The sequence below is a fragment of the Cyclopterus lumpus genome, chromosome 7 (assembly GCF_009769545.1).
Source record: "Cyclopterus lumpus isolate fCycLum1 chromosome 7, fCycLum1.pri, whole genome shotgun sequence".
Lineage (NCBI taxonomy): Eukaryota > Metazoa > Chordata > Actinopteri > Perciformes > Cyclopteridae > Cyclopterus > Cyclopterus lumpus.
The window spans coordinates 5318468-5338161 of record NC_046972.1 but is presented as its reverse complement, the minus strand read 5'-3'; the positions used below and the strand labels follow the sequence as shown (position 1 = coordinate 5338161).

Below are 19694 nucleotides of genomic sequence, written 5' to 3'. Positions count from 1 at the left end.
GGTGTGTAACTTGGAACTGATTTAAACATAATTACAGTAATAAAACCGTAGTTTAAATACAAAACAGTATTCTGCACCAAATAAATAAATAATAAATAAATCCACTCCTCTGGACATCCTCCACTCTGCTACCAGCCTACAGGGGGCGACAGAGGCAAATAGTCATATGTTACACTCCCTCATCATACACTCCCTTAACATTAGAAATACATTAACACTATTTATTATACTAATATATATATATATATATATATTTATATATTATACATTGTATATATTACATTATAGCCCGAGGTTTCACAGAGTAAAACCAAGCTGACATGGAATATACTGTGAGGACTATTGTGTGCTGAATTTAAAAAAGGCTGAATGAAAATGACAGAATCATAAACTCTGCCTGCAAGAAATTAGATTTAACCTGAGGTCCTTTTATAGACTGTATTGAAGACTTTCCCTTTTTCTGACGGCCCTGTTCACTTTGTTACTACTACAGTATTTGAACAGATATCACATTTAATCACTTTGTTACTACTACAGTATTTGAACAGATGATATCAATGTGATATCTAATGTGATATCTAATGATATCACATTAGATATGTTCAAAAACAGTTGCAATTGCTCAATAGTTCATACATCATAGAAAAACCTTTAAAATGATGAGCTTGTTATTAATACTATGTACAACAGCAGTGTAAGCCATGCTGTATGTTTCTGAATGTCTTCTAGAGCAGAGCTCTGCAAGGCACAGCTAAATATGATTAATACTAAAAATCAGAAATCTATTTTCTTTTCTTTTTTGGGATTTCAACTCTATTTACCTTCTGCCTTGTTCTCTTAAGATCCTCTCCTTCTGCATGGATCTTAGTTATTTTTCTCCATATATTTCCTTTTACTTTATCTTTCAGTTATTTCTCTCACATTTTAAATACATTTTCATGTCACTTATAACTGCACCAAATATATTAATGAATGGATTTAAAAACACTGAAAATGATTAAAACCACCTTGTCCTCCTGTGTGACACCAGAAGGACATTTCTGTCCCACCAAAGGACATTTCAGCCATTTGTGTCAGTTAATGACTTTGCCTTTCCGAGCCAACATGTCATTAGATATTAGCGTGAGAGACCTTTGCCAAATGTTTGTTGTTTTGAATATTTGTACATTTAATCATTAATTTAATTTAGGGTTGTCACACCAAAAGAACAAAAGTTAGCGCTGTTATAGTGGTTAAAACTTTTTTTTAATGTGAACAATTCATAGACAAAAACGGACATTTGCTTATGTCATGGGCTTCACAGGGGACATGAATTAGTGACGTAAACTTGTAAAACGGTGCCCGATTTAAAATCAGGATATGATGCCACATGGACAAAATGTATCCAGTTCCTGCACTTATAGAATGAAAAAAAGATAGCTATTTACTAAAATAAGATACTCACTTAACAAAAGTTGTAGTTCATTCAAAAAATAAATAAATCCAAAAATAAAATAAAGCAGTTTTTAAAATAACAGGACCATGTATGTTTCATCATTTAAAATTATGACATTTTTTAATATTAATACATCAAATATGTTACATCCACAGCCCGGTTGCTAAGCTGTTTTATGGAAAATGAGCTTCATTCATGAAATGACAAACCAAATAGTTAATGTACTGGATCCTCTTTATTTGTGTGCCCGTGTAAACGTGTGATGCAGCGTGAACCCATGACTTAGCAAGCGTGTGAGTGTGTGTGTGTGTGTGTGTGTGTGTGTGTGTGTGTGTGTGTGTGTGTGTATATATATATATATATATAAAGCTCCACATGTGATAACATTCTCCCCATTTCTCTTAGTGGAAATATTTATGCTCATTTGAGCATGCAGTTCAAACAGACAGGGTCCGGTGTTCTTTCCCCTTTTTCCAAACGCAGTCAGCCTCCGGGGGGCCTTCTCAGACAAGACGAAGCATTGTGAGTGCGGCCCGCCCCTCCCCTCTTCCCTGCCCCAATATGCATGTGTTTATAAGGCCTGATATCCATTTTCCATCGCACACTCCTTGTAGCCCGGAGTTATTTATTTTTAGCAAACAGGGAACAGTTTCGAGGGAGCTGTGTGATCCATCACAGGTGTCCCGTCGCCCACTGAGAGGACGCACGGCCTGACGGTGGTTGAAGAGAAGAAGATGAAAAAGAATCAATGGGTTTGGCAGCAGTCAGGAGCACGGCCGCTGACCTCCACTACTACGGACAAGCATTGCATGAGAGCAGGATTGTGACTAATAATTCTAGTCTTTCAACACCAGCCTGATTGTGTTTGTATTCATTTGGTCATTGTGTGACCACATGCCAAGTTTTTCATAAAGTTTGAGAAACTGTTACTCCCATACTCCTGCAAACCTTAGAAGATGTACACAATGTTTAAATGTAGGGTACACACTTCCCAAGTACCAGGCAGATTGTGGGCCGGATTCCGCAATGATGGAGGAGGGTGTGTAGGAGGATGTGGACATGGAGGAGGAGGATGTGTAGGAGGATGTGGACATGGAGGAAGAGGATGTGGACATGGTGGAGGAAGATGTGGAGGAGGATGTGGACATGGAGGAAGAGGATGTGGACATGGAGGAGGAGGATGTGGACATGGAGGAAGAGGATGTGGACATGGAGGAGGAGGATGTGGACGTGGACATGGAGGAGGAGGATGTGGAGGAGGATGTGGACATGGAGGAGGAAGATGTGGAGGAGGATGTGGACATGGAGGAGGAGGATGTGTATGAGGATGTGGACATGGTGGAGGAGGATGTGTATGAGGATGTGGACATGGTGGAGGAGGATGTGGACATGGAGGAGAAGGATGTGGACGTGGACATGGAGGAGGAGGATGTAGACATGGTGGAGGAGGATGTGGACATGGTGGATGTGGACACGGTGGATGTGGACATGGTGGAGGAGAATGTGGACATGGTGGAGGAGGATGTGGACGTGGACATGGAGGAGGAGGATGTGGAGGAGGATGTGGACATGGTGGAGGATGAGTTGGACCTGGAGGAGGATGTGGACATGGAGGAGGAGGATGTGGACATGGTGGAGGAGGATGTGGACGTGGACATGGAGGAGGAGGATGTGGAGGAGGATGTGGACAAGGTGGAGGATGAGTTGGACCTGGAGGAGGATGTGGACATGGAGGAGGAGGATGTGGAGGAGGATATGGACATGGTGGAGGATGAGTTGGACCTGGAGGAGGATGTGGACATGGAGGAGGAGGATGTGGACATGGTGGAGGAGGATGTGGACGTGGTGGAGGAGGATGTGGACGTGGAGGAGGAGGATGTGGACATGGTGGAGGAGGATGTGGACATGGTGGAGGAGGATGTGGACGTGGTGGAGGAGGATGTGGACATGGAGGTGGACATGGAGGAGGAGGATGTGGACATGGTGGAGGAGGATGTGGACATGGAGGAGGAGGATGTAGACATGGTGGAGGAGGATGTGTAGGAGGATGTGGACATGGAGGAGGAGGATGTGAACATGGTGGAGGAGGATGTGGACATGGTGGAGGAGGATGTGGACGTGGTGGAGGAGGATGTGGACATGGAGGTGGACATGGAGGAGGAGGATGTGGACATGGTGGAGGATGTGGACCTGGAGGAGGAGGATGTGGACATGGTGGAGGAGGATGTGGATGTGGAGGAGGAGGATGTAGACATGGTGGAGGAGGATGTGGACATGGAGGAGGATGTGGACATGGTGGAGGAGGATGTGGATGTGGAGGAGGAGGATGTAGACATGGTGGAGGAGGATGTGGACATGGAGGAGGAGGATGTGGATGAGGATGTAGACATGGTGGAGGAGGATGTGGACATGGTGGATGAGGATGTGGATGAGGATGTAGACATGGTGGAGGAGGATGTGGAGGAGGATCTGGACATGGTGGAGGAGGATGTGGACATGGAGGAGGAGGATGTGGACATGGTGGAGGAGGATGTGGATGAGGATGTAGACATGGTGGAGGAGGATGTGGATGAGGATGTGGACATGTTGGAGGAGGATGTGGATGAGGATGTGGACATGGTGGAGGAGGATGTGGACATGGAGGAGGAGGATGTGGACATGGTGGAGGAGGATGTGGATGAGGATGTAGACATGTTGGAGGAGGATGTGGACATGGTGGAGGAGGATGTGGAGGAGGATGTAGACATGGTGGAGGAGGATGTGGAGGAGGATGTGGATGAGGATGTAGACATGGTGGAGGAGGATGTGGACATGGTGGAGGAGGATGTGGACATGGAGGAGGAGGATGTGGAGGAGGATGTAGACATGGTGGAGGAGGATGTGGACATGGTGGAGGAGGATGTGGACGTGGACATGGAGGAGGAGGATGTGGAGGAGGATGTAGACATGGTGGAGGAGGATGTGGAGGAGGATGTGGAGGAGGATGTGGACATGGTGGAGGAGGATGTAGACATGGAGGAGGAGGATGTGGACATGGTGGAGGAGGATGTAGACATGGTGGAGGAGGATGTGGAGGAGGATGTGGACATGGTGGAGGAGGATGTGGAGGAGGATGTGGACATGGTGGAGGAGGATGTGGACATGGAGGAAGAGGATGTGGACATGGTGGAGGAGGATGTGGATGAGGATGTAGACATGGTGGAGGAGGATGTGGACATGGAGGAGGAGGATGTGGAGGAGGATGTAGACATGGTGGAGGAGGATGTGGACATGGAGGAGGAGGATGTGGATGAGGATGTAGACATGGTGGAGGAGGATGTGGACATGGTGGAGAAGGATGTGGACATGGTGGAGGAGGATGTGGATGAGGATGTAGACATGGTGGAGGAGGATGTGGACATGGTGGAGGAGGATGTGGACATGGTGGAGGAGGATGTGGATGAGGATGTAGACATGGTGGAGGAGGATGTGGACATGGTGGAGAAGGATGTGGACATGGAGGAGGAGGATGTGGACATGGAGGAGGAGGATGTGGACATGGAGGAGGAGGATATGGACATGTTGGAGGAGGATGTGGACATGGAGGAGGAGGATATGGACATGGAGGAGGAGGATATGGACATGTTGGAGGAGGATGTGGACATGGAGGAGGAGGATGTGGACATGGAGGAGGAGGATGTGGACATGGAGGAGGAGGATATGGACATGTTGGAGGAGGATGTGGACATGGAGGAGGAGGATATGGACATGTTGGAGGAGGATGTGGACATGGAGGAGGAGGATATGGACATGGAGGAGGAGGATATGGACATGTTGGAGGAGGATGTGGACATGGAGGAGGAGTACAGGTTTCTGGGTGTCTCCATCGAAAGCAGACTAAACTTTTTGAGGAAACGCCGATCCTTTGATGTGTGCAGCAAGATGTTGGAGATGTTCTAACAGTCTGTTGGACCAGTGCTCTGGACTTCTCCGTAGTCTGCTGGGGGAGCAGCATTGGAGCCGGACACAACCAACCGACTCACTAAACTGGTGCACCATTGGCTGCAAACTGGACTATCAGGAACAGATGGTGGAGAGGAGGACACTGAAGAAATGATTGTCCATATTGGATAACCAGGACCACCCTCTCCAACACCTACTGCAGGGACAGCGGAGCACGTTCTCCAACAGACTGATTCAGCTCCGCTTCACAAGGACAGATACAGGAGAACATTCCTGATGCAGGAGAACATTCCTGACCACTGCAATTAGACTTTATAATAAATCACCACTGGCCAAATCCTCCTCAAAATGAATCAACATCGCACAGCTTTCACTATATACAATTAAATACACTGTATATACTTTGCTTTTTTGTCATTTTCTTTATTATTTAATTATTTAATTTTCTTAAATATGTCCTGCTCTACTATTTTAGTGTATTGTATATATTGTAACCTTGTTTGCCCCTGGGGATGAATACAATATCTATCTATCTATCTATCTATCTATCTATCTATCTATCTATCTATCTTTCTGTGTTAGGAGTTTTTTTTAATATATACTGTATATCTGCTTCGAGGTCCATCCCAAGTATTAAACAACAATCTTCAACATTTAGATCCAATATAATGGTGTGAGGGGGGATTCCAAAGGACAGCAGAAGAAACAAAATAGCAAACAAAACAATTTATCATTACATTTTTTTGTTAAGTGTGAGATCTCTCACATTTGAACATCTGTTTAGAAAGATTTGAACAATGTTTGAATGTTGGCCAGCCTTAAAAGGTGCAAAAGTAAATAACGAGCCACCTGCTACAAAGAAATACGGCGCAGCATTTCATATAGTAAATATATATATATATATATATTTTTATACACATATATAAAAATAATTCAACCTAAAAAAAATCAACCAAACTGCTGCGTGCGGTCATTTTGCAGGCAAATAGTAAACCTTTCTTGCTTTTTGCATCTCATTTGTACGCCATGTAGTTTGTACAGTTTACAATGTAAATGCATCCGCATGTTGTGCTCTAAACAAGTGCCGGAGGATATCATGTGAGAGAGATGATGGGTTGGTGGGGAGGTGGATGTGTCAAACAAAGACAAGACTTGCAACCGAGAGACTGTGTTCGAGACCGGTTTCCTAAAGTGGTGTTTTTGGATACGTCAGTAATGTTTTTGACGTGTCTTCCATTGAGTTGTTGACATACTGTTCGTATTTGACAAAGTTCACACAGTTATTTCAAGCACGGCCATTATGTTTCTTCTAGTCCGAGCAAAGCGTTTATGTTGTCTCAACTGTGGCCGTTATCATTGTTGACGATACATAACCGTATTTCACGATAAGTGTTAAATGAAAAACAGTTTGACAATGTTCACCATGTGGTACGTATATTTATGCCCTGTCAGCTTTCAGCTGCTAATATGGCAGATCCCATTTTCTTAGTTTATTTCGCTGACCTGTGGTTGTCTGTGGCGCCCTGAAGAGTTCTTGGGCACGAATAAAAATATGTCTACATTCAGCGTTTTGGATCAAAACACATGTGTCCTTGAGGCCTGCCAAACGTATTGAATGCCTTTTCCTTCTCATAAAAACACCTGCTAAGCCCCATTTCAAAGTGCTTCAAATCATGTTTCCTTTACGTCCTCATTTACAAACCTCCGAGCAGCCTCACTCCAGGCCTCTGCTGGTGCATTGCCACGTTTGTTTGCACGATTGCTGGCAACTCTCCGGCAGTAATGGCCGGCCCCACCTCCGCACCTGGGTACCAGCTGCAGTCAAGACCAGTACCGTGGTCACGCAGGTGGACTGTATTTCTAAACGCTAGCATAGGATGAGAGGAAACCGTATCAAAACCTAACCCCGTTTTACCTCAATACTTTGCTCCTTACTCAGCTAGGGACACAACCATATATTCAGGATGCATCTTCAAGGTCGAATTTTGATTTCACAAAAGTTTGCAGTCTGCCCACAGTGAACAGAAATCGACTTTAAATCAAATGTTGTCAACAACGTGCCAAGCTTTGGAGTAAAGCTGCTCTCTTCTTTGCTGTGCAAGCTATGCCCGGTTAGGGCAACATATACATCCAGCAATGTTAACCTCTGAGCTATGTTGCCAGGAAGAACCAAAAAGAGGAATACTCCTAGCAGCTAATATCTTCAGGACCAGAGGATGTGACAAAGGGCACACTGTCAGCCAACCACAACCACACATGCAATCGCATTACGAAATAACTGGTGGTGACTTTGCTGCCACCAGACGTGACCAGGCGGCGACCTCCGGTTCTGAAAAGTGAAACCAAAGAGGAAGTGCCTTAAACGACTCCTCTGGTTGTAAAAAAGAAGTATGGTTGTATAGAAGTCTATGAGGGAATGACTATACTTCTCTCTTGATTTATTGCCTCAGTAAATGTTGTAAACATGAGTTTATGGTCTCAATCTCTAGTTTTCAAGTCTACGAGTTTCTTCAATACAGCGTGATGTTCATTTAGTAAATTCCGGTCCAATTTAGAGTCAAATAGAGAGGGAGTACAAGGGGCTCTTCCCAATTCTGACTCATCCCCATTTTTGACCGGCTCAGTCATTTACGTTGTGAATGGGACACAGGCTCCAGTGGGCTTGTCTGGCCAGACAGGTTTCGGTTCAGTGTGGTATTGTTGTGGCGATACAAACATACGCCGTCATGGTGAGCGGTGGTTCTGGTGAAATGGTATCATCTGTGGTCGGACAATAGACTCTTTCTGTTGTGGACAACAGCCATCTTCTACGTTTACTCAGTGGAGAGATTTTCCAGTTCTGTTCTGTGTCCTAACGGTGCCAGTTCAAAAGCATTTTGACCCAAGTGTTTTCAACACAACAATAGACTGTTCTCTTGTCTGGGTGTGGCTGTGACCCATGCTACAGGCTCGCCCAGAAGTTTGGAGAGCAAAGTCCACGTTGGACCCGGACAGTGGCTTGTTCTACATGTAGCTCGGTGGATGAAAGTAACACACTGTCCCAAAGGCCCTCTGATCCACATAACTCAATATTTTCTTAATGCTGTGATTAGACCTCCTCCCTCCAGGTTTATGCTGAGAAATTGCCAAGGCACTTTCCAATCATTTATTAAAGATTTGTTTAGTTTTTAGACTCATAGTTATTTACACAAGTTCTTTAGTCTGATTGGAGGCCATAGTTTCTAAGGACGTACCATTGTGTTTAAGTATTTATTTCAGTGACCTTTTTAAAGAGTTTTTAGACATTAATATTCCTCCTCAATCTCTAAAGATGGCAGATCTGCCACACCTGCAACATTTGTCATTTTCTTCTCAACTGCAAAAAAAAACCAGAAAATGAACAATGAAAGAATTACTACTTTAGTTTCTAACCATTACTCCATCTGCCTGGAATGTCATGTGTTGGAGAATCATCACATTTCACTATTTATAAAGCAGAGATAAGTACCATGCGACTCAAAACCAGAAACAAAAACATTTGTGGAGCTTCTTTCACAGATTCTTGTTTCTTTTTCTCTGAACTATAATGAAAGCAGCCGATGATGGTGCTGAGAGTGGAGGCAGGGGGGACAGAGAGCCAGGCAGCGAGAGGGGGGGATGGTAGCGACTTGGAGGAAATCTGGAACCTATAAACTTGGGCAACTTCTATGACAAGAGGCCAACGTCACAACGGCTCGCTTTGGTTGGCTGTACGGCACACCTTTGTCTCCGCCTCGTCCCTTTGATCGGACCAATCGCTCGAGATTCGTTCTTCCTGTTGTCTTAAGCTCAGCTGTCCAAAAAGAGTCCTCCGGACCAATCGGTGGCTCAGATGGGTGGGCAGCTGAAAGTTTCGTGGTTCCCTCCCTTTAAAAAGTCAGATTCAGGTTGCCGTTGTCTCACATGCAGCTACAGGAGCGGGACTATGAGAGCAGTCGGGTTTGCCGATGCACTTCACACTCACAGAGACTGTCGAAGAGGATCATTGGCAGGTTTCCACATGTGTGGATGAAGAAACACCGTGGCGATCCAAGGCTGAGTGCCGATTACTCACCCGCTTTGCTTCACATGTTCAGCTGTGACAAAGCATAACACTGAGAACTGCTGGAGAAGAAGAAGAACAACACAGCAGAAGGCCCCGGAGAAACACGCAGCGCCACAGAAGGAGTTCCTGGAGACGAAACGGAACAGAGGAAAGCTGCACGGGGGAAAGCAGAGGGGGGAGATATATTGAGGGAAAGAGAGAAGCACCGGAGATATTCCGAGGAGTGAAGGATAGAGAGTCACGTAAAGGAGAGAGGAGAGAGAAGGGAGAAGAAGAAAAAAACGTGGCCAAGCATGAGAGAGGAGGAGCACTCTAATGATGACCACCATGAGGGAGGGGTGGTTTCCAGCGAGGAGAACACGGTAAGACCAACGTCTAATGCCTGTCCCGTTGTCGTAGCCACGCCGGGGGTCAACGGGCGTAAGCGGCAGACGGGCCCACACACGGAGGATCACGTTACGACAGTCATTCCCACCACATCGGCAAACGACTGCAGGATCAAGCCAGTGGAAGACATCCAGATCTACACGCTGACCGGACCGAAAAGAGTCAAAAAGAGTCCTCAACATCGGCCGCCTTCCTCTGGCCCGTCCCTCTCTCCTGGTCCCGGTAATAGTCCTGGAGATCTCTCCTCCCTCGAGGACCCGCACGGCCAACGGGTCATCGCCAACATCCGGGAGCGCCAACGGACACAATCTCTGAATGACGCCTTCTCCTCGTTACGCCAGATAATCCCGACGCTCCCCTCCGACAAACTGAGCAAGATCCAGACCCTGAAGTTGGCGTCGCGCTACATTGACTTCCTGTACCAGGTTCTGCAGAATGACGAGATGGACACTAAGCTGGCTGGATGTAACTACCTGGCCCACGAGAAACTGAGCTACGCCTTCTCTGTGTGGAGGATGGAGGGGGCTTGGTCGACCATGTCTGCTGGTCACTAGCCCTGCCTGAAAGCAAGGTTCGTCTTTTGACCGTTTGCCCTAAAACGTATGGCGAATTCCACGCGATAGGGAAATATTCTTACTTGACACAGAGGTTTGAAGAGAAATCTGAACTGTGTCTTCTCACCAGCGGACTATCTGACACCTCAATTTAGATCATCTCCAGGATGATGGACAGACTATTTGACACTCCAGCAGGATCCTTTTGACGGAGCAGATTTTTAAGCCACTATCCCTTCATGGAGGGATTTCATCGTTGTGACATATCAGACGCTATCATATAATTCTATTGTTTTGCAAAAAAGCAGCTATTGCTGCTCAACAACAACAACATTGTTAAAGAAAATAATCACAACAGGGACATTGTGCTCAGTGTTTGATTCCTAGCTTCTTCTTCTTCTTTTTTACTTTTGTTTAAAGGCACCATTACTATCGTCATCTTCATAGGTATGCATACTTCGAGCCACATTTGAACTTCATTTAATACTTTTATTTAACTTTATTTCTGCCTCAGGCTAGCAAGTGTATGAAGTGTTGTGTAATATTTAACGAGCAGCAAAAAAAGAAATGCAGAGAAAGGAGTTGAGGAAAGTCAGGACTGGAAAGACAGAATTGGATGTTCCAAGAGAGATTGGACCTTTGACTTTTCCGTACCCTTTCAACCCCCACTTGGCCAAGACTTACATATCATGAAGCCCTGACCGCCGCTTAACAGAAGCGACGGTGGAAAAAGTAGCCACGGGCAGCCGTCGTCTTGACTTAAGTTTCTCCTCTTTGTACCCAAACCAAGCCCCTTTGTTTCTTCTGGTGCCAAAAAAACTCTCCTCTTGAAATTCTTTCCTCTCGTTCTGGCCCAAATTTGCTTGCGTTGCACGAAACAGTGATGCAGCTACAGCGAGCTGACGAGGAGGCGTAATGAAAACAAACTGCCTCGCAAAAGCCATGAATCATGTGTGTCACCATCAAAGGGGAGGCTGATGTGGCTCCCCGCTGGGCTCCCATAAACCACTGGAAGTGATGGAGGAGGTGAGAGCTGATTTATGCACACACACACACACACACACACACGTGCATAGGTGAAGCCGTGCGCTTGAACCACTGGACATAAAAACAAGCACCTCCTCCCATGTCTTGGGTTTGAAGAAAAAACTAAGTCAACATCCATAATTGTTAAATCATATAAATAAAAACAATTTTGTGCCATTACAACACTGATTTTTGTCTTCACTTGCAATATTTGGCATTGCTTCCATGTAAACAACCAAACTGAAGAGGTGGGAGTTGAAGTTCTGTTTGTACTAGATATGTAAATATAAATATCCATGACAAACCACCTCTTCCTTCATTGCCAGTATGCATGAAGCCCAGCAACCTATCATTAGACTGTCCCGGGGAGGTGGCTAATGTTTCCAGCTGCAGACTAATGAAGTCTTTTTACTGAGCCCCGCAGACGGCAGAGCGTGGTCTCCGAGGACTAACCTTCACTGGCATGTTCGAAGACACTTGACATTTGAAAATAATTCCGCTTTGGGCCAAAAGGGAAAAGTAGCCCCCTGTGCATGTAGTGTATAAAATGAGAGTGGCTGGCTCTAAGAATTGAGGGGATTTTTGAGTGCACGCTAACTTCTTGGAGCATTCGTCTATTTACCGAGAAAGTGTGACTACTTATTGCTAACCCTCCCCGTCCCCCCCACACACATACTTCAATACTGAGCCTTAGTTTAACGCCCAAGCTTTACTTTGTATTACATTTACATAAAGTTCTGACTTCTTGTGTGGATTTGAGCATATTATGAATAAAAACGTGACATTTAATTCTTTTATTTTTCCGGTGATGAAATGACTTGAATTGAATTGTTATCTTCCTCTCGTGGCACCTTGGAAATATGAAATGACATCGCGTTGGTGGTCAGCGCCCGCCACTGATGTCTTTGTTGTTGGGAATTATTTCATTCATATGTCCAACATCCAATGATGAATATGTCAGATGTGCCTCCTAAATGACTATGAGCGGTTACAGCAGTAACGTGTGTGTCTCTTTGGTTTGTCTTTCCAGCTGCTGAACAAAGGGGACTGTGATCTTCCATGTACACTTCTGCTCCATGCCACCATTACTGCCATTCTAATCACATGGACTTTGATGCAAATGGGATTTCGACGAGGATGCAGACTTACATGGAGAAAGAGGACATTTCTGCACCAACTACACCAACAAAGAGCTTTCGTTTACTGAGAGTACACAGAAGTGGACAATACAGGTCAAGTTGGATCAGTTTTTGTGTTTCATGCTTTGCCCCCCTGGATGTTATTCTAAAGGAACCTCTATTATAGCTGTCACCGTAGGACACTTAACCTGCAGTCAAAGCAAGACTTCAATCTCGGACCGTGATTGGTGCGTTTGTCTCTTTTTTTTTCTCTTTTTTCCACCAGTTTACAGGCTTTGTTTTGGCTTTTTTTTTTTTAGGAGCATTTACTTGAAGAATATACATCGTGGTGCTTTGCAAAAAAGAACTGAGTGATACTGATACAGCATGACGAAATATATAACAAGCAGAAAAAAATCCCTGGAGATTTAGATGTGGTGATACCCGAGTCAATATTTGTCTAAAGAAATTAAACTGTCTTCAAACTATTCACGGGATTCTTGTTGTTTTGGTAAAAGCGGTTGATGATCGGTGCAAAGACTCATACTGGCACCACACCCTCTTTGTCTCCTGTCTCTCTTGTTAAACTGCCTCTCTGGTTTTCCCTTCCTTCCTTCTTCCCCCGGTCTTTTATTTTTTTAATGAGGTCTGTGTGCCTTTCCCTGGTCAGTCAGGAACACTTAATTCCTCCAAAAAAGAACACGTTAATGTGCAATTAAGGGTCCTGGGAATATTTATAGCCCTCTTTTAGGCCCAAATTCTGAGTTGTGGCTTGATCTTTTCAGTTACGCTACAGTGGCCTGCAGGTTTACTGTTGTGTATCCTGATGCTTTAGCAAGAGTTAGATCATTAAAAGCTTTCACACAGCGTTACAGAAAAAATGCTTTGATCGGTGTTGGTGAATGGAAATGCAAAATAACGATTAATTAACATAGTCACACAGCTATTATGAGGCCTAAATCAACACTGTTAGATTGTTCGACTCAATTTAAGACTGGTACTAATGTACCAGTCTTAAATTGAGTCGAAGAATCTTAAGCTGAGGCATATTTAAACATTATTTTGGCCTAAATATGATTACTATTACATTCAGAGCCCAGCTGTAAGTTGTCCTCAGGTGACGGAAATTAATTTAAATTGATGAAAAGATTTTTACGAAAAAGTGTGGCTTGCCCCAAAAGAACAGGTGCAACACAGGAGAGTGAGGTAGATGTCAGTCAAACAGTGACACCGTCCTGAGGAGGTCGGATCGAGCACATGAAGTGAAAACACGCGTGTGGGTTGAACCATGATGAGGCTTAGTTGAAAAGAAATGGAATCATAATCTTACCTTCCCCGATGTGCTAATATATGTAATATGTTTACAGTGTAATTCATTCAGACTTCTGCCGTGTCAGTTCAGACTTGAGAAGTTTGCTTGCTCTGTGGATCCATGCTTGTTTCTATCAGCTGACTGAAAAGTACCCAAGTGCTTATCGAGTCACAAAGAAATTAAATGTGAAATAATTATATATCAATGACTGAAAAAGTGCGTCTTGAAGACATAACCGTTCACTTAAAACAAAAGAAATGTAAATGTAAATGAGATGTCTGACCACTGCATTAGTCCTGTAAAAGAAAACATCGTGCACTGACGGTAGAGCACAATATTTGGGTTTAATGAATGATGTCTGAGGTAAATAATCCATATGTGTTTGCTTTTCAGGCTTTCTCCTAACTTTTAACGTTGTTATTGATCCACAATTTAAATGTCAGAAACTAGTAATTACTGTAACTACAATATGCATGAACGTAGCATTAAAATGGGAGTTCTTTTTGGGCTGAAGCTCAATATTAAATTGACGCCTTAAAAAGACGGTAGACCCCCAAATCAAAATGACATATTTTCCTCTAACCTGTATCAATCTAGATGATTTGATTGTAGGTTGCCTCGTGTTGGAGGCATCAGTCATGGGGAGTTCAGCCTTCTCTCCAATGATGGAACTAGACGGCACTCAGCTTGGCAAAGCACCAAGAAATGTATTCGCAACTGCTCACAACGAGGTCTGCAGATTATCTGGAGTAACCGGGTCATGATTTCTGGAAGAGACAGTTTTTCAAATGTACCACAAGTAGAGTTTGAATCCTTTGTTTGTGTTGTTGAGTTATTGTGAAGTTACGTTTTGTGACGTTTTTCCTAACCCGAGAGTGGTCTTGTTGCCTAGAACTAAAGTTTGTTTTGTTGCCTCAACCTAACGTTTGTTTTGTTGCCTCAACCTAAAGTTTGTTTAGTTGCCTCAACCTAAAGTTTGTTTTGTTGCCTCAACCTAACATTTGTTTTGTTGCCTCAACCTAACGTTTGTTTTGTTGCCTCAACCTAACGTTTGTTTTTTTTGCCTCAACCTAAAGTTTGTTTAGTTGCCTCAACCTAACGTTTGTTTTGTTGCCTCAACCTAACGTTTGTTTTTTTTGCCTCAACCTAAAGTTTGTTTAGTTGCCTCAACCTAAAGTTTGTTTTGTTGCCTCAACATAACATTTGTTTTGTTGCCTCAACCTAACGTTTGTTTTGTTGCCTCAACATAACGTTTGTTTTGTTGCCTCAACCTAACGTTTGTTTTGTTGCCTCAACCTAAAGTTTGTTTTGTTGCCTCAACCTAACGTTTGTTTTGTTGCCTCAACCTAACGTTTGTTTTGTTGCCTCAATCTAACGTTTGTTTTGTTGCCTCAACCTAAAGTTTGTTTTGTTGCCTCAACCTAAAGTTTGTTTTGTTGCCTCAACCTAACGTTTGTTTTGTTGCCTCAACATAAAGTTTGTTTTGTTGCCTCAACATAACGTTTGTTTTGTTGCCTCAACCTAACGTTTGTTTTGTTGCCTCAACCTAAAGTTTGTTTTGTTGCCTCAACCTAAAGTTTGTTTTGTTGCCTCAACCTAACGTTTGTTTTGTTGCCTCAACCTAACGTTTGTTTTGTTGCCTCAACATAATGTTTGTTTTGTTGCCTCAATCTAACGTTTGTTTTGTTGCCTCAAACTAAAGTTTGTTTTGTTGCCTCAACCTAAAGTTGCCTCAACATAAAGTTTGTTTTGTTGCCTCAACCTAACGTTTGTTTTGTTGCCTCAACCTAAAGTTTGTTTTGTTGCCTCAACCTAACGTTTGTTTTGTTGCCTCAATCTAACGTTTGTTTTGTTGCCTCAACCTAAAGTTTGTTTTGTTGCCTCAACCTAAAGTTTGTTTTGTTGCCTCAACCTAACGTTTGTTTTGTTGCCTCAACATAAAGTTTGTTTTGTTGCCTCAACCTAACGTTTGTTTTGTTGCCTCAACCTAAAGTTTGTTTTGTTGCCTCAACCTAAAGTTTGTTTTGTTGCCTCAACCTAACGTTTGTTTTGTTGCCTCAACCTAACGTTTGTTTTGTTGCCTCAATCTAACGTTTGTTTTGTTGCCTCAACCTAAAGTTTGTTTTGTTGCCTCAACCTAAAGTTTGTTTTGTTGCCTCAACCTAAAGTTTGTTTTGTTGCCTCAACATAACGTTTGTTTTGTTGCCTCAACATAACGTTTGTTTTGTTGCCTGGACCTAAGGTGATTTTAAGAAATGACGTGCCACCACATTGTAACACATTCAAAGGCTCATGGTCATTTCACATATTTATGTGAAATTACGTCTCAAAATAAAATCTCCTGAAGCTAGATTATTTGTATGGCTGCTGGCTAGTCGCGTCTGAACAGCTAGAATGTATTTTTCTCTCTCAAACTGCACTCATGAATATTGCTCGGTGGCTTTCAGCGATGAGCCATTTACTTAGTTTTTGTTCAGGCTAATATTGTTTAAGCTAAGACACCGTCTTCGGTCTAAATGTTTTCTCTGAAAAAACAATACATTTGAAGAGAGAATCTTGTCAGGACAGGCAACGTAGTTTTCACATTTCACGTCTGATTCCATACAGAACTGGCATAATGATTTGCTCAAAAATGTTCTCCCTTAAATATCTGTAAATTCTTTTTGGTGATATTCTGTTCTTCCAGCCTTCCACAATTTGATCACACAGCTGTTCCACGTGTTTACTCTGTGAATCATTTATTAAGAAATGAACTCAAGGGATTGTGAAGACTGTCGTTCATGTTTATGTGGTGATGTTTGGACAAAGAGGCAAAAATAGATTTATACTGGAAATTATCGTTTTATTCAAGAGGAAAAGACAAAAATAACAGTACAAAATAGACAATCTTTCTATACATACACGTGAAAGGAAATGTGAAGGAAAGTAAAACATACAGGTAAATGATAAAGAAGAGCATGTCAATGTCACGTTTATAGATACTACACAGTTACTGTAAGTCCAGTTAGTTAAGAGTTACCAATACAGACAGACACGACTGCTGAATGCATCAAGGCACATGTGTGACATGTGTACTTTGGTCATGGAGTTTCTATTTACAGTCTTTCTTTAAGAAGGTACATATGACATCAATAATAAAGGGAATTAAGAGTTGAGGCAATACTGGCCTCTCCATAAGATGAAAGAACAGCCACTGGGAATATAATACAGGAGGTCATTTACAGTATGAGACGGGCAAACACACACACACACACACACACACACACACACACACACACACACACACACACACATACGCTAACATTGGCAAATGCATGCACAAAACACATTTAACATATGCATTAGTGCAAATGCAGTCGCCAATGCTCTCTCCCTCTCACACTCACACACACACACACGCACACCATGACACCGTGGGCGCCTTGTGCACCTGCCGGATAAGAGAGACACAGCATATTGTTTCCATGCCGTCACTTGCTGCTTGGGAACACTATTTACAACACCGAAAGAACGACGCGCTTTTCAGTTACACCCATTACAGAACGCTAATCCAACGTTTTCCTAATAATTCCTACTGGAATGAGGCAGTAGTGCAACAGCAGTGGGACTTCTGCAAAGGCAAAATCTGAATTATCGCTCTATTGTCGTTGTGTTAATATACAAGGCCTTCTTCTGTTGGGCAGACAATGCCCAGGGTCAGACTAAAGAAAAGGAGCACACATACAGTTTCCTACCCAGATGCCTAAATGGTCACGCTCCCCACCAGTCCCATTAACTCGCTCTGGAGACTGTGCTATTTATTTATTTTTTAACAAAAAGCTACATATACACAGAAAATCAAGGGTCTTTTTTAAAATCTATTCTTTCTTCTCTAATCCAATCTTTCCAGACAAGAGTTAGAAATCCGATTGTGCCGCTTCAAATTCCCTCATGGATGTAAAAAGTCAATCGGAAGCTCCAAGGCAACACGTTGTGGACAAATCCGTGCGAGTGGTCAGACATCAATGTTTTAGTGCCCGGATGCAGTTTTAGAAGCTTATAACAAAAACTCTCGATAACAACTTTGTCAAATTGACTTATTAAGACTTACAAAATGGATTTCAACAGAAACCTCCAAACTATACTGTTTTCTGTTCACTTTTGGAATGCAGAGCCCTCGCCGCGCCCCGACAGCGGGGCGGGGAGGACATTGTTCAACGTCACCTCCACGTCGACAAGAAGAGCTGCTGTTAAGCAGCTGCACAACAAACTAAACGACTCGAGTTCACCTCAAAAGCAAAACACAATGCATTAGTTTCCTCAATTGGACCGCGATAAAGCCTGGAACTGGAAAACATTCAAACCAAGCTCATCATCGAAAATAAACAAACAGAAGAACAACAAGTCTGCATACATGATGTTCACCTAAATCCACAGGTGGAAACGTTGAGTCACTGGGATTGCTCTGCTTAGTAGCCCCTTGTGTTGCTTCCACACAGTCCCAGAGCCAAGTGCAGGCTGTCTTAAGGCAGTTTTTCTTTGGGTGATGTCCATTAAGTGCATTAACATTATTGCTACTAGAACAATACAATGGTCCTCTGTGGTGCCACAGTGGAATGAACGCTCCTTTAGTCTCAAATATAAACAATCATATACAGTATTTAATACTAGTGGTACATCGACAGTTCATCATTGCTTTGTACGTGTGTGTGTGTGTGTGTGTGTGTGTGTGTGTGTGTGTGTTTCTGCATCTAAGACACTGAACAGCAGTGAAAGAATCTTCCTGCTCATAAAAATCTTGCCTACTTTTTGGATTAACTTCATAGGAAATGCAACTGGTATTTCGGCCAATACGCGTCCTTAGAGCGAGTCATAGCAGGGACAATTATAGCAGACACAATTTTCATCCAAATCTTCAAAAAGAAAACAAACAAACTATTAAATAACCTACAGAGAGGAGTTGTTGTTTTTCTTTTTCTTTATATCCCAGAGCTTTGGAATTTCTTATGGTTCACATTATGGAATGAGCAGTGCAATAAAACAACAAGGACTTTTGCCTTTTTCTTTGTTTCGACAAAACCACAGTTGTCCTTGTTGTGTCTTCGTTTTTTTTCTCCCCCCTCTCTCTTTTCCTCCAGTTCTTTGTTGTCTTCTTTTAGTGGTTAAACTGCATGTAATGACATCATTAAAGCAGACAATCTCTGTTTCTTATTTACTGTATTCTTTCTGCACGCCGTGGCCACTTCCTCTTCCTCTCTGCGTATGCGTCTGATGTCATAGCTTCATTCATAAAGCCAGAGGGATTTATGACGTGAAGTCTCGTCGTTCTGAAAACCCCGTTGGTCCTCACGTTAAGGCAAAGTTAAGGCAATAAAAAATGTCTGCTGGTACATAGTGTGTCAAGAGAAATCAGAGCTGGACGGCATTTTGTCTGTTGCTCTACGGTTTGTGGTCACAGAGCTGTGCCGCTGGACCTCTGGACACACACACCAATCCCAATGTCAGTCAGGAGACACGGAAGGTATTAAAAGTCTCTTTGGTGAGATTTCAGAAGGTTTTCCCAGCTGAGCGGTGCTCGTACTGCAGGTCAGAGGCTCAGTATTGTGTGTTGTCGGTGGATGTGCGCGAGTTTGGATAAGGCAGATGGGTGGGGCTCAGTGGAATTACAAACACGCCCCCCTCCCCCCATCGTGTGACAATGCAGCAGATCCGAGGCTCCAGGTGTTTCGTGGGTCCGAATCCTGAAGGTTCGATTTGGTCGGATTCGGTTACATGGAGTTGCTGTCGTCCTCCATCGGCTCGTCGGGGAGGCTGGAGGAGGAGGAGGAGGGGGGGGGGGGGCAGACGTGAGTGGAGAGCTGGGGGAGTGAAAGTGTGA

General features: G+C 43.5%; 2 protein-coding genes across 6 annotated transcripts in view; one reads left to right on the top strand and one right to left on the bottom strand.

Annotated features, from left to right (window-relative positions):
* Nucleotides 1-9684: 9684 nt before the first annotated feature.
* Nucleotides 9685-10759, top strand: LOC117733699 (twist-related protein 2-like). Its single transcript, XM_034537522.1, has one exon. The coding sequence runs from the start codon at nucleotides 9734-9736 to the stop codon at nucleotides 10379-10381; it is 648 nt and encodes a 215-aa protein (XP_034393413.1). The 5' UTR covers nucleotides 9685-9733; the 3' UTR covers nucleotides 10382-10759.
* Nucleotides 10760-16658: 5899 nt separating this feature from the next.
* hdac7a (histone deacetylase 7a) overlaps nucleotides 16659-19694 on the bottom strand; it is a 57924-nt gene continuing 54888 nt past the window's right edge. For all 5 annotated transcript variants that reach the window (XM_034536767.1, XM_034536768.1, XM_034536766.1 and 2 more), the window contains one exon: nucleotides 16659-19627. In XM_034536767.1, the coding sequence (XP_034392658.1) occupies nucleotides 19585-19627 (43 nt within the window). In that variant the 3' untranslated portion in view covers nucleotides 16659-19584. The remainder of the gene's footprint in view (nucleotides 19628-19694) is intronic.

Coding starts and splice junctions, on each gene's coding strand:
- LOC117733699 (XM_034537522.1), top strand. CDS start 9,734: ATGAGAGAGGAGGAGCACTCTAATGATGACCACCATGAGGGAGGGGTG.